Source organism: Microtus ochrogaster, chromosome 8 (genome assembly GCF_000317375.1).
Source record: "Microtus ochrogaster isolate Prairie Vole_2 chromosome 8, MicOch1.0, whole genome shotgun sequence".
NCBI classification, from domain to species: Eukaryota; Metazoa; Chordata; class Mammalia; order Rodentia; family Cricetidae; genus Microtus; species Microtus ochrogaster.
This window is the reverse complement of record NC_022015.1, coordinates 42689737-42701995: the sequence shown is the minus strand read 5'-3', so window position 1 is coordinate 42701995 and position 12259 is coordinate 42689737. Positions and strand designations below refer to the sequence as shown.

The 12259-nt window shown below is 49.2% G+C and overlaps 1 protein-coding gene across 1 annotated transcript; it reads right to left on the bottom strand.

Moving 5' to 3' along the window:
- Nucleotides 1–2476: 2476 nt before the first annotated feature.
- Nucleotides 2477–10624, bottom strand: Slc22a6 (solute carrier family 22 member 6). Its single transcript, XM_005351889.3, has 10 exons — nucleotides 10049–10624; nucleotides 9630–9733; nucleotides 9292–9446; nucleotides 7520–7688; nucleotides 6954–7077; nucleotides 6759–6874; nucleotides 5581–5795; nucleotides 5337–5445; nucleotides 3235–3438; nucleotides 2477–2896 (listed from the first exon to the last, which is right to left on the bottom strand). Exons 1-10 carry the CDS (start codon nucleotides 10415–10417, stop codon nucleotides 2806–2808), a joined length of 1656 nt encoding a protein of 551 aa, XP_005351946.1. The 5' UTR covers nucleotides 10418–10624; the 3' UTR covers nucleotides 2477–2805.
- Nucleotides 10625–12259: the final 1635 nt, after the last annotated feature.

The following is a 12259-nucleotide window of genomic DNA, read 5'->3' as shown; positions in this document are numbered from 1 at the left end:
CCCTTCCCTTCCCTTCCCTTCTTCCCTTCTCCCTGGTCATCTCTTTCTGTTTTCACCTTGAGACAGTGTGTATCCTGAATACCAGACTGGCCTCAAACTCACTATGTAGGCCAGAACGACCTTAAACTTTGTTTCCTCCTGCCTTTACCTCTTGAGTCCCAGGATTATAGGCATACACCACATGCCTGGGTTACTCAATGCTGAGACTGGAATTTAGGGCTTCATATCTGCTAGGTAAGTACTCTGTTAGCTGAGCTACGCCTCTGGCCCCAGTGCAATATTTTTCTTTTGCCCCTGTACCTATGATGGACACTGTTTCTTGACATCTTTGAAACACCTAAGCAAGGGACTGGGGTGCTGGGAGGCTGTGGGGCTGTGGGGCCGTAGGGGCTGTGGGGCCAGGGGGAGGGCTGTGGGCTTGGGGACTGTGGGACTGGGGGTAGGCAGGTGAGAATTTAGCAGAGGGGAGTTTAGGAGTTCCACAATATCTACAGGAACCAGGGGATAAGGCAAACCTTGTGAATTTGATAATAAGGACCTTTATTTACCCAGGCATTACAGCTCTACCCTAACCACAAATACAGTACATGGGAAAATAAAGTCTCTACTGGGTCTCCTGGAGGAAGCTAGCAAAAGGCATATCAGTTTCCTATTGCTGCTTGCAAGAAATCGTTGCAAATATAGAAGCTTAAACCATTTATTCTCATATAGATAGAGGCTGGATATCTAAGGTTGCTATGTCAACAGGACTGTGTTTCTCTTGGTGGCTCCAAGGGAGACTCCATTTCCTTTCATTTCAGCTCTGGGAAGACGCTTCATTCCTTGGCTTGAAAGCTCACACTACTTAATTTTTTTTTTTTGGAAATGCTAAATTTATTTATTTGACTGAAAATGATAAGAAGCTACTTTAATTTGTTAACAATTAATTGAAGATTATAGCCTCTGTCTTGCCTTGAATGGCTTTTATTTTCTGTCCCTTCTTAAGTTACTGCAGCCTCTCCATTCTGCGGTTACATCTCCTGTTCACTGATCTAAGTGCCCTTGCGATCACACTGGGATAACCCGAATAATTCAGGATAGTTTCCTCACCTCAGAATACTTAATACAAGCAATACAATCTGCAAGATTCCCTTTCTGTTTCAGGCAACACAATCAAAGGTTCCAGGGATTTGGCTGTAGGCACCTTTGTGGGCTCCTCTGTTCAGCCTGCCACAGGACCTGGAAGCTTAGCTGGTGAAGTCACTTGTCCTCTAAATTTATCTGGGGCCATGAAGCTTCTGGGGAGGGGCATGAAAACATAAGGAAGGGCTTTGGACTGGACTAAGACCTGTGTGAGTCCTGGCGTGACAGAGTGAAGCCCTGAGATTGGGACTTTTGAGAAACACCCTATCAGGACCAGGTAGCTGAGGAATCTCTGGAATGTTCCATTTTGCTCTGGATGTAGAGAATGCTACAAATTCACTGACAGTTGACTGAAAAGAGACTAAGCTAGGAATAAAACAGTACTGCTCTCAGATTTGAGCGTTGTGGCACACTCCTATAATACTAGCACGTGGGAGGTGGTGGAAGAAGAAGCGAGTTCAAGGTCATCCTCAGCTACTTAGTCAGTTTAAGGGTAGCTAGAGATACGTGCGGTACTGTCTTAGTATTTCCTTTGCTGTGACAAACACCATGACCAAAAGCAGCTTGGGAAGGAAGGGTTTATTTCATCCTACACCTCCCAGGTTACACTCCATCACTGTGGGAAGTCAGGGCAGAAGCTGACGCAGAGGCCATGGAAGAGCTCTGCTTACTGGCTTGCTCCCCAAGGCTTGCCCAGCTTACCTTGTTATAGCACCCAGGACCACCAGCCCAGTGGTTCGGACCCTCCGGCACCAGTCATTAATGAAGAAAATGCTCCACAGGCTTGACTACAATCCTCTTATGGAGACATTTTCTTAATCAGGGTTCCTTCCTTTTGGATGACTTTAGTTTGTGTCAAATTGACAAAATAACCAAAAATGGAACCAAACCAAATTGCTCTCAGACAATATCTCCCTCCAGAGGATGACTGAGAGGGAGATTGCTTAAGACATTGCTTGGCACATACTTAGCATCCAGGGTTGGGTCTCCCTGGCTGTTCGATACTGTCCAGTCCCTGTCTTTCCCCTCCAGTACTCCCTGGACCCACAGAAAACAAAGCAACACTGAAAACCCAGCAAACACAGGAAGGATTAGGTTGGCTAATGATCTGAACTTGCAGAGGGCAGCATCCAGACAGCACCTATAATCATCATTCTCGTTTCCTGCTAGAAGTTTCCATCTGCTCATACAGAGGGAGACGAGCCCAAAGCAGAGCCTCTGATTGGCTGCTTTCATTTCAGTTTCTCACTGCATTCTGATTTCTGGGGAGCAGAGGGGACATAAGGCATTTAACTAAAACAAGAATGTGTGGATAGGAGAGGTGGAAGCAGAGAAGAAGAGAGGGGGACCAAACTAGAAGAAAACTCTTTTAATGGTCTGGGGTTTTGTGCCATGTCCTGGAGATGGAGGGCCATGGAGCTGGGGGAGGGACAGACCATGTGAACACCGAGCCGGAAGATTGCCGATGGAGAACACATTCCATCTTAGAAACTGCACACAGTCAGGACTTTTAATTATTGTTCCTCGTGGGGTCTACTGAAGTGACCCTTGGGAGGCATTTCTCTGACCGGCAGCCTCCATACTTGGATGGTCTGGTCCCTTCACTCACTGCCCCTCTTCAGGAATGTGGCAGGACCTGTAGAGCCCCACTCCCTTTGGTGCTGTGTGGGGCCCCTTCCGTCCTCAGAGTCCGTTCTTCTCTTGTGTTGCGGCCTGGAGTGGGATCATTTGCTTCTGCTGTTCCTGCTGCAGTTGTCTTTGCTTTCCTTTGCTCCTGCAGGGAGGAAAGCAAACATCTGGGTTTGCGGCTTCCTGTCCAGGTCTGAGATGGTGCGGGCTTTCCCCTCAGTCTGTGACTAGTCACCTGCTATCTGACCCTAAATGGCAACTGTTCCTTCCTGGAACTGAGAGCCCCAAGAAGGATTATGGGACAATCCTGAACCCAGGGACAAAGGGACAAAACTCTATTCTGGAGGAGGCATCCTGGGTTTGAGCCTCAGTGCTGCTCCAGCCTGGGCAGGTTGCCTGGAGTGAGTCACCGATTCTCTCCGGGAGAGTGCTCACCTGCTCTTCCAAGGGTGTGTTCACCTGCTCTTCCGGGGGTGTGCTCACCTGCTCTTGAGGTCCTGCACTGTATCCGGCAGTGGCTGGCCCAAGGTCTCTGGCAGGAGGACAATGACAGCACTGGCAGCCACCGGGACAGCACCGAAGATGAAGAGAGGCAAGGAGGGGTAGATCTCGGCAGTCATGCTCACCAGCGGGCTCACGATGCTGCCCACCCGGGCCATGGTGCTGCCCATGCCCAGGCCTGTCTGCCTGTGGTCAAGTGGGGTGTTGATTAGAGCTCCGGTGTGGGTACCATGGTAACATTTGGAGCAGGGCAGTTCTGACAGCCCTGGACATCCCTGTGTCTCCTTTTTCCTACTTGATTAGCAAACGATTCTACATTTTTGTGTTTTGGTCTTGGTTGTGTTGGATATCAAAGCCAGGACGACCCTATACTACTGACCTCATCCCAAGGCCATTGTGATGACTTTTAAACAAAAAGGGAAATTGAGGAGGGCTATCATCAGATTTGGGGAATTTGAAATTGAGTTCTACCTCTGTCCTTAAGCTGCTGCATGACCTTCAGCCAATCTCTTTACATCTCTGGGCTCCAGTTTCCAGCAGTCACATGAGATCATTGGGTAAGACTAGTGATTCTTGGGCTACCATCATCTGGAAAGTTTTTCTTTTCCTTTTCTCTTTCTGGCTGTGCTAGGGATGGAACTCAGGACCTCACACCCATACCCAGCACACCTGCATACCTTATGAGTTATATTTGTCTCCATCTCACAGAGACCTATTTGTTAGAATCCCCAGGGGAAGGGTCTGGAAGCTACACATTGCTTGTATGTTAAGATCATTCATTCTCTATGAGAGATGGCTCAGTGGCTAAGAGCACTGGCTGCTCTTACAGAAGACCAAGTTCAGTTCTCAATACCCGTATGGAACTTATTGCCAGGGGATCTGATGTCTTCTTCTTCTTCTGGGCCCTGTGGCACTAGGCATGTACATGGTGTGTATACATACACATAGGCAAAACATTCATACATGAAATAAAAATAAATCCAGCTAACCAAGAACATTCTGTATGAGAGAAGAAATGAAGAACTTTGACTTAGGTGGCAACCAAGGAGGGTTGAGTGCAGGTTTCACTGCCAGCTGTGGATCCTGCAGAAGTGACCTAACTTCGGTGTGTCTTTGTTTTACACTTGTGGAAGGAGAGTGACAGGACCTACTTTGGTCTGCTTTGAGAAACAGTGAGTTAGTATTTGTGAAATTAAGAAAGTGCTTGGTACACAGTACATGCTTTATCTGAGTGCTTGGTACACTGTACACACTTGGCCTGGAAACCCACAAAGGCAAGGGATAGCATCCAAGATGCCTCAGGGTTCTCCTCATAGCATTCTTGGGTCTTTGATTTCATGTGACGTTTGCATTCAATTCTTTTCTTTTTTCTTTCTTTCTTTCTTTCTTTCTTTCTTTCTTTCTTTCTTTCTTTCTTTCTTTCTTTCTTTCTTTCTTATTTTTGTTCAAGATAGGGTTTCTTTGTGTAGCTTTGCAGCCTGTACTGGAACTCACTCCATAGACCAGGCTGGCCTCAAACTCACATAGATTCACCTGCTTCTGCCTCCTGAGTGCTGGGATTAAGGGTGTGTGCCACTACCTCCTGGCTTGCATTCAATTCTTAAAGTAGACATATTATTTTATTTCTTAGTGCCTTTCCCATCTCGCTATAAAGGGGTGATGAGTTTATAAATATGACTGGCATATTGTCAGGAGTGGTTCTTGTGGGAAGTCGAATGCATGTTTGTGTCTTTGGTTTCAGATGTACTGGTTGGTTTCAGATGGAGTTTAGATGTGACCACAGCTTGTAACTTGTGTTCTGGAGTCTTCAGTTCATTGCTTCTGAGATGTGGCTCTCTACCCTGTTCTAGCTGGTGACTCCTTCTAAGGTTAGGTGAGGGCTGGACAGTCACATCTCTGCCAGCCAGACCCTGACATGTGCAGCTGAGAAGTTCCTATATGTCCTGCCCTGATTAATGCTTTTTTGGGGGGAGTGGGGAAAGGTTTTGTGTACTGGACTATGCTCAAGGGTTCTGACTTTAGTGTGTGCAGGAGACTGTCTTTCCCTAAGAACCCCCCGCTCCATGCCCTGGGCTCCCACTCACCGGATCACTGTGGGATACAGCTCTCCAGTGTAGAGGAAGATGCAGTTGAAAGAGGAAGCCAGGCAGCCCTTCCCTAACACAGCCAGGGAGGTGCGTACGATCGTCTGGTCTAGAGAGAAAGCAATCAGGAGAGAGGAAGCATAGGGATTGAGGTTGGAGGTATTGGCTTCTTCTGAGAAGCTGGGTTATATCTGAAGGAGCATGGTGGGTGGGATTGAGAGCGAAGATGCTGGTAGGTGCTCACCCTTGGGTATTATCCCATTCACCAGGATACAGATGCCTGCCAGCAGCAGGGAGGCCAGCTGCGCAGGTCGGCGGCCCAGGGAATTGATGATGAGGAAGCACACGAACTTGGCTGGCAGGTCCACCGCACCGAAGATCACCTGGATTAGGTATATGCTAACCCCAAAGCCTTGCAGGTCCATGACCAGCCCGTAATAGGCAAAGCTAGTGGCAAACCTGGTGAGGAGGGAGAGGGATGTGCGGTTGGTTAGACAGGCTTACACAAGTGTACTTTTTCATAAATTCAGTGTTGTTTGGGTATCTTGCTTTGGTACCTAGGATCTGATTTGACTATTGTTTCTTCAGATACTTAACCACTGCAGGCTCACACTGCACACTTGAAGTATTGGGGTGGTACTCCAATCCTGAGCTAACTAGACACCCCAGGAAACAGGGGAACTTTCATTTAGTTGCTAAGTAACGCTTATACACTTTCAGACTTTATCTTATCTGTAGGGCAGAGGTTACTATGTAAGCCACGTCAAGGTGCTGGTAATGACTGGAATTGTCTGGGACTTATCTGTATTTCTGGGATGAAGTTTTAGGGGTTCACAAAGCTTAGGTTTGGGGATAGAACAGTACAGAGAATAAACCCACAAGTTGCCAGTGAAAAATTATTTGGCAAGATTGTTCTTCTGACCACACCCCACTTAACTGTCATGGATTGCCATGGTGATGCATGTGAGAGAGATACTGGGAACACTGCACAAGAAGGGAAGATTTGCTCTTATATCATCTTTGGTCTAAGCGTGTTTTGGGGGATAAGTGTGGGTCCTCTTATCCCTGTGCTCATTTCCCCTAGGCACCACTAGAGCAGTAAAATCTCTGAGAGCTTTCAAAGCACACCAGTCTGTCCCCACAATACAAATCTGGGGTCTCTGGAGCCCATTGGTCCTGGTGAGGTGGTTTCTACAGGGACAGGACTGGTGAGAGAGGCTGCGAGATCAGTTCGAGCATGGGAACTGGTTGAGCCTGAGGACTCTGGTTTCTTTAGGGCTCTCACATCTCCTCCTAGCAGATCTGCTGACTCTACCTCCCCCTTATCTGCCTTTTCTACCCGTTGCATTCACACCCCCTCCCAGCCTGCTCTTTGTCCTTTGGTCAGCCTGCTTGCCCATCAGTGTTTCTGGTTGAGCCTACCACAGCATGGAGAGGCAGAGGAAGAGGCGGCGGAGGTCGGGGCAGCGCAGCAGCTCCATGGCGGAGGCTTGGCCTTTGCCTAGGGTCAGTTCCTTCTGTAGGCTGGTCCGGAGCACCTGATGGGACAGGCATGATTCAGGGCCTGAGCTCCTCCTAGGGGAGCTCAGGCAGCATTTAGGGACAAAGGTGTCTTACCTCTATATTCAATTTAGCCCCCTCTTCCTGTTTCCCATTGATCCGGGCCACTCTCTGCAGGGCTCGGAGGGTGAGGTCCAGCCTTCCTGAGGAGGAGTACCAGCGGGCTGACTCAATGAAGAACCTGAGGGTGGGGATGGAGAGAGGGTGGATGTTGGCATGGTCTCGGTTTCAGTCTTCTGGGTTAGAGGCGTGTAATAGAGTTTTATTTATGTTTTGGGAACCAGGGCCCTTGCCAAGGCCCCCTTAAGGATCACCAAGCAGTGGCCAGTTTGATAATCACTCACCCCCAACCCAGAACTTAGTTCTTGGGTGCTGCGTAGGGAAGGGGAGTGTTAACAGGCAGGTCAGACTGTGGGGTACCAGAGAACTGCCTCCCTCCTTCAGGACAAAACCGACTCCCCACAGCCTTGGTTTCAGTCTGTTCAACAGAAGCACTGGATTGGGTCAGCTTTCTGTCTTGGATGAAGTTTCTGGGGAGGTTTGTGCCCAGCTCTGAGAGACGGCCTGCCCCTTGTGGCCCTGTAGGGTTCTGGGCCATTGCTCCCACCCTAGGTCCCACATACCAGGAGTAGATGAAGGCAGCAAAATAAGGTACAGAGACCAGAAGCTGCAGCTGGCGCCAGTGGGGCACAGCATAGGCGACGCCAGCCAGAATGAACTGGCCCACGCTGTAGATGTAGCCAATCACGGTGCCCACACAGGCACGGGTGTGGATGGGCATCCACTCCACATCTGGAAAGGGGTTAGAGTAGGGGCGCAAGTAACTGAGCTGCTTGGTGGAAAGAGACTTCACTCCTGCCCCCTCCCAGAGTGTTCTTCCCCAAAACTCTGTAGATGTCTGAGGTTGGGTGCCAGGGTAGGGAGAGGGGAGACGTTCCATGTCAGTAGGGTCCCCAGGAACTGACTTCTCCTCCGTGCTTTTGGCTCTGCCCCCAGGGCCTGACTACATCCCCTTTTCCTGCAGAGTTACTCTGACCGCTCAGCCTGTTCTCAGCAGAAACCACTTCCCTTTCCCTCAGTCTTAGGCTAGATTCAGCCTCCGTGGTCAGAGCACTGCCTTCTTCCATCGTGGAGGATCAGTCCAGGCAGGGCGGCCACCACTACTCTGTTAAGGTCTCAAAAGCCACTAGGTTCCCAGTGGGCTCCTGCTGCTGCTGCTGGGATGCCCTTGAGCATTACTTATTATTTATTTATTATGGCATATCTCAGCTCCATCTCAGCTGTTGTCGATTGCTTTTGTCTAGAAAATTGTGAATCCCTGGATTTCTTTCTGGACTTGAGAGATGACTTCAGGTAAATTTCTTTTCTTCTCCCCAGTCTCAGATTCATTATCTGGGGAATATGTGTGTGTGTGTGTGTGTGTGTGTGTGTATGTGTGTGTATGTGTGTGTGTGATCTACTAGAGGAGGCACACTGATGGTCCATGAACTCAGTCACTAAGTATCCTTGTTTAGAAATATTAGACTAGCCATAATATTAAAATAATTATGATATTCTATATTTATTTTAAAAACTGAGAGAGATCTGGGTATGGTGGTGTATGCCTGTAATTCCAGCACTTGGGAGGGAGAAGCTGAGTATCATGAATTGGAGGCTACATTATAAGACTCTGTATCATAACAAAACAAATAAACAATACCAACAAGAAAGGAGTGAGATCTGACTTCTTGGCTGTCAGTGCCTTTGGTATCTCTAGACAGGATATTTCCTTTAAAACAATTACATTTATTCATTTTCTTATTCTCTCCCTCCCTCCCTCTCTCCTCCCTTCTTCTTTTTCTTCTCTGTGCTTATGGCACGGCAGGTGTGCGGAAGGTAGAGGACAACTAACTTGCAACAATCGGTTCTCTTCTTCAACCATGTTGGTCCCGGGAATCATCTCAGGTCACTAGATTTGCTGAAAAGTGTGTTTACCCACTGAGACATCTTGCCAACCCCACCCTCTTTGCTATTTAGCTCAGACTGGCTTGGAACTCATTATATAAACCCATCTGGCTTCATACTTGGGACAGTCATCCCACCTCTGCCTCCCGTGCCCTGGGATTGTGGGTACATGCCGCCATGCCTGGCCTGTCTCACTAGACTTTGGATTTCCTTTGGATACACGTCACTACTCCTAAGGTCTCCTGTACCTGGTTTGTCTTGGTCGCTCTGACCACAAGTCTGCAATATGACTATGGTGTGAGCTGAGGAAGGCAGGGTGGTGTTGATTGAAAATGCAGATCTAAGGGGGGTTTTGGGTTGAAAGCAGGAGGCCTCAGGAGGGGAGGCCTGGGGGAGGAGACTGGGAGGATGGGGTGGTGAGTGGGGACATAGATAGGTGAGCAGTCCTCACTTAGTGTCATGCAGTTGATTGCAATGCTAGCCAAAGACATGCCCGAGAGGAGCCGGAAAATACAGTAGACGGTATAGTTGGGGGCATAGGCTGCACAGGTTCCTGACACAGCTGTCTGTAGGTAGTTCAAGATCAGCACCTTCCGACGGCCCAGCCTGTGGGGGAGGGAAACCTGTGTCAGGGGTCTGAGGACTGCCAGGAGCCAGGTGGAGCCACAGAGAGGAGTAGCTACCTAGGCCACAGTCTTCTGAGGACCTAATCAGCCACCCCTGCCTTGAATCCAGTCAGGGCTCCCCAATCCCAGCTTAACCCAGCTCCTTGGCTTACCCAGGACTGACCTGTCTGCCAGGTAGCCAAACATCATGGCTCCCAGCAGCACTCCCACCATGTACAGGGACTGGGCCAGCTGGCGGAAGGCCCGGTGAGAGCACACGAGGTTCCACTGTGGACAGAGAAGAGGCCAGATGCAGGGAAGGCCCTCAGCCTCCTCTAGGAAGGTCTTCTGCACCCATGCCACCCTCTTCCAGTCACGTTTTCCTCTACAGTTCTCGGGAGCTAAGAACACTTAAAACACCCAGCAGCTTCCACATCGACCCTCTACAAATACCATCCTCCTCTTAACGCTTTTATCTTCTGATCTTGGCCCCTAGGGAACTTGACTGTCTGTGTGTATGTGTGTGTGCGTGTGTATGTCGGACTGTCTGTCCGTCTGAGAAGTGAAGTGACGTTGCATGGAGAGGGAGCCCCAAATCCTTACCTCGGTTACGATGGTTGAAGGGTAGGTGCTGTTGTCATAGACCCAGCCATCAATGCAGGGCTCTGTGACTCCGGTGCCATTGGTCTCTGTGCCATTGTGAAAGGGCAGCCCCCACTGTGGGGAAGTGAAACGGAGGCAAGATTGGGGTCGTCCTTGCTTGTCCAGGGGCAGCCAGGCCTCCAGACCTCCATCTTTGCTGAGGTTGGCATTGGCAGGTGGGCGGCAGTGGTGAGTGGGGATGGCAGCAGTGAAGTTCTGCAAGGTGTTGTGGGAAGCCATCAGCAGTAGGGGAGCAACCACCAGGGTGACCTGGATCAGCTGGAAGCGTCCGACGCCCCCCACCTGCTTCAAGAGGTCATTAAAGGCCATGGGGCTGGGCCAGGCTGAGTGGTCCGGGACTGAAGACCTCCAGTCCGAGGACTTCTGTCTGTACGCCTGCTGCCCTTTGCCTGAGGAGCGGGGCTGTTGCTGCCTTCGCAGCTGAGTGGCTCCTGGAGCTGGACGTGAGCCGGCTCTGTGGTGGGACAGCGGGCTGGTGGACCGCCCCTCCTTTCTCTCTCCCCTGGTTCTGGCCCTCCCTTGCCCTTGCCTCTTTTCTTCACTTCGGGGGTCTGGACAGCTCAGCTTTCAGGGTCTGCTGGAGCCCTGACTCTTGTGCAGGCAGCTTTTAATCTTTGGCCTGAAGACAATGAGTTAAAGAGTGACTTGGTGTCAGGAGGATTAACCCTGTGAGTATTCCTTGTGTCAGTGGAATCTCTCCAACAGGGTAGAAAGGGCAGAAGGGGAATGTTGAGGCTGAGAGTGGATTTACTGGGGGCAGCCATCTGGGCACCTAGATGCAGAAGGGGCACAAGGTGGCACCTTCTGTCTTCCCTCTATTGGGGAATCTTGTCTCTGGGAAATGTGACCGCCTCCTGATGGATTTCTGAGGACACCATAGTCTATCTTCAGCAATAATACCAGAGACAATATGACAAGTCCCATTAAAACTGAAGTTCAGATTGGTGATCAATTTTTTAAAAGTATAGCCCTAATATTGCATAGGCAATGTTTATATCCAGAATTATGTGTTGATTTGAAATTCAGCTCTGACTGAGAATCTTAAATTCTTATTTGCTAAATTGAGTAACACTGGCCTTTGGTCTTCCAAGGACAGCTCACGTCTTGCAGGACCACAGCTTTGCACAACTGGAAGAAGCAGCAGTGGTCAGAGGTTGCGGACCGAGGGCAAAATCAGACATATGGGAGATCACTCTTCTGGGGTCTCAGTTTTCATTTTCTTCGTTATTCTTTTTTATTTGTTTTTAAAGACAGGGTCCTATGTAGTTCCGGTGGCCTCCAGGTCAATACATAGCCAAGGCTGGCCATGAATGATTCCTCCTGGATGCACCTTCCTAGTGCTGGGATTTCAAATCTATACCACCGCACTGTTTACCTTAATTTTTTTTTTTAAGACAGGGTTTCTCTGTGTAGCTCTGGCTGTATTGGAACTTGCTCTGTAGATCAAACTGGCCTTGGACTCCCAGAGATCCACCTGCCTCTGCTTCCTGAGTGCTGGGATTAAAGCCATGTACCACTACTGCCCGACCTTAAATTCATTCATTCTTTCTTTCTTTCTTTCTTTCTTTCTCTCTCTCTCTCTCTCTCTCTCCCTTCCTCCCTCCCTCCCCCCCCTCTCTCTCACTCTCGTGTGTGTGAGCGTACCACAACTTGTGCACAGAGGTCTGAGGACAGCTTGTAGGACTGGGTTCTCTCTTTCCATCATGTGGGCTTTGGGGATTGAACTCATGTCATTAGGCTTGGCAGCAAGCAACTTTGCCTGCCAAGCCATCTCACTGATCCCTCTTTTCTCCTTTATTTAAATTTTCCCTTTGCTGTGTTTTTTATTTCTAAAAAATATCTTACTTTATTTCACATGTATTGGTGTTTTGCCTACGTGTGTGTCTGGGCACCATATTCATGCCTGGTACCCATAAAAGGTGTCAGATTCCTTGGAACTGGCATTACAGACAGTTGTGAGCAACTCTGTAGGTGCTGGGAATTGACCTGGGGTCCTCTGCAAGAACAGACAGTGCTCCTAACCACGAAGCCACCTCTCTATCACCCTCTTCTATTATTTTTAAACAATGAGCATGAACCTATCTCATTTTTAGCCACAAGTCTAGGACCTGACTTGCTTTGGCTCATGAACCGTGGTTGCTCACAATCAGA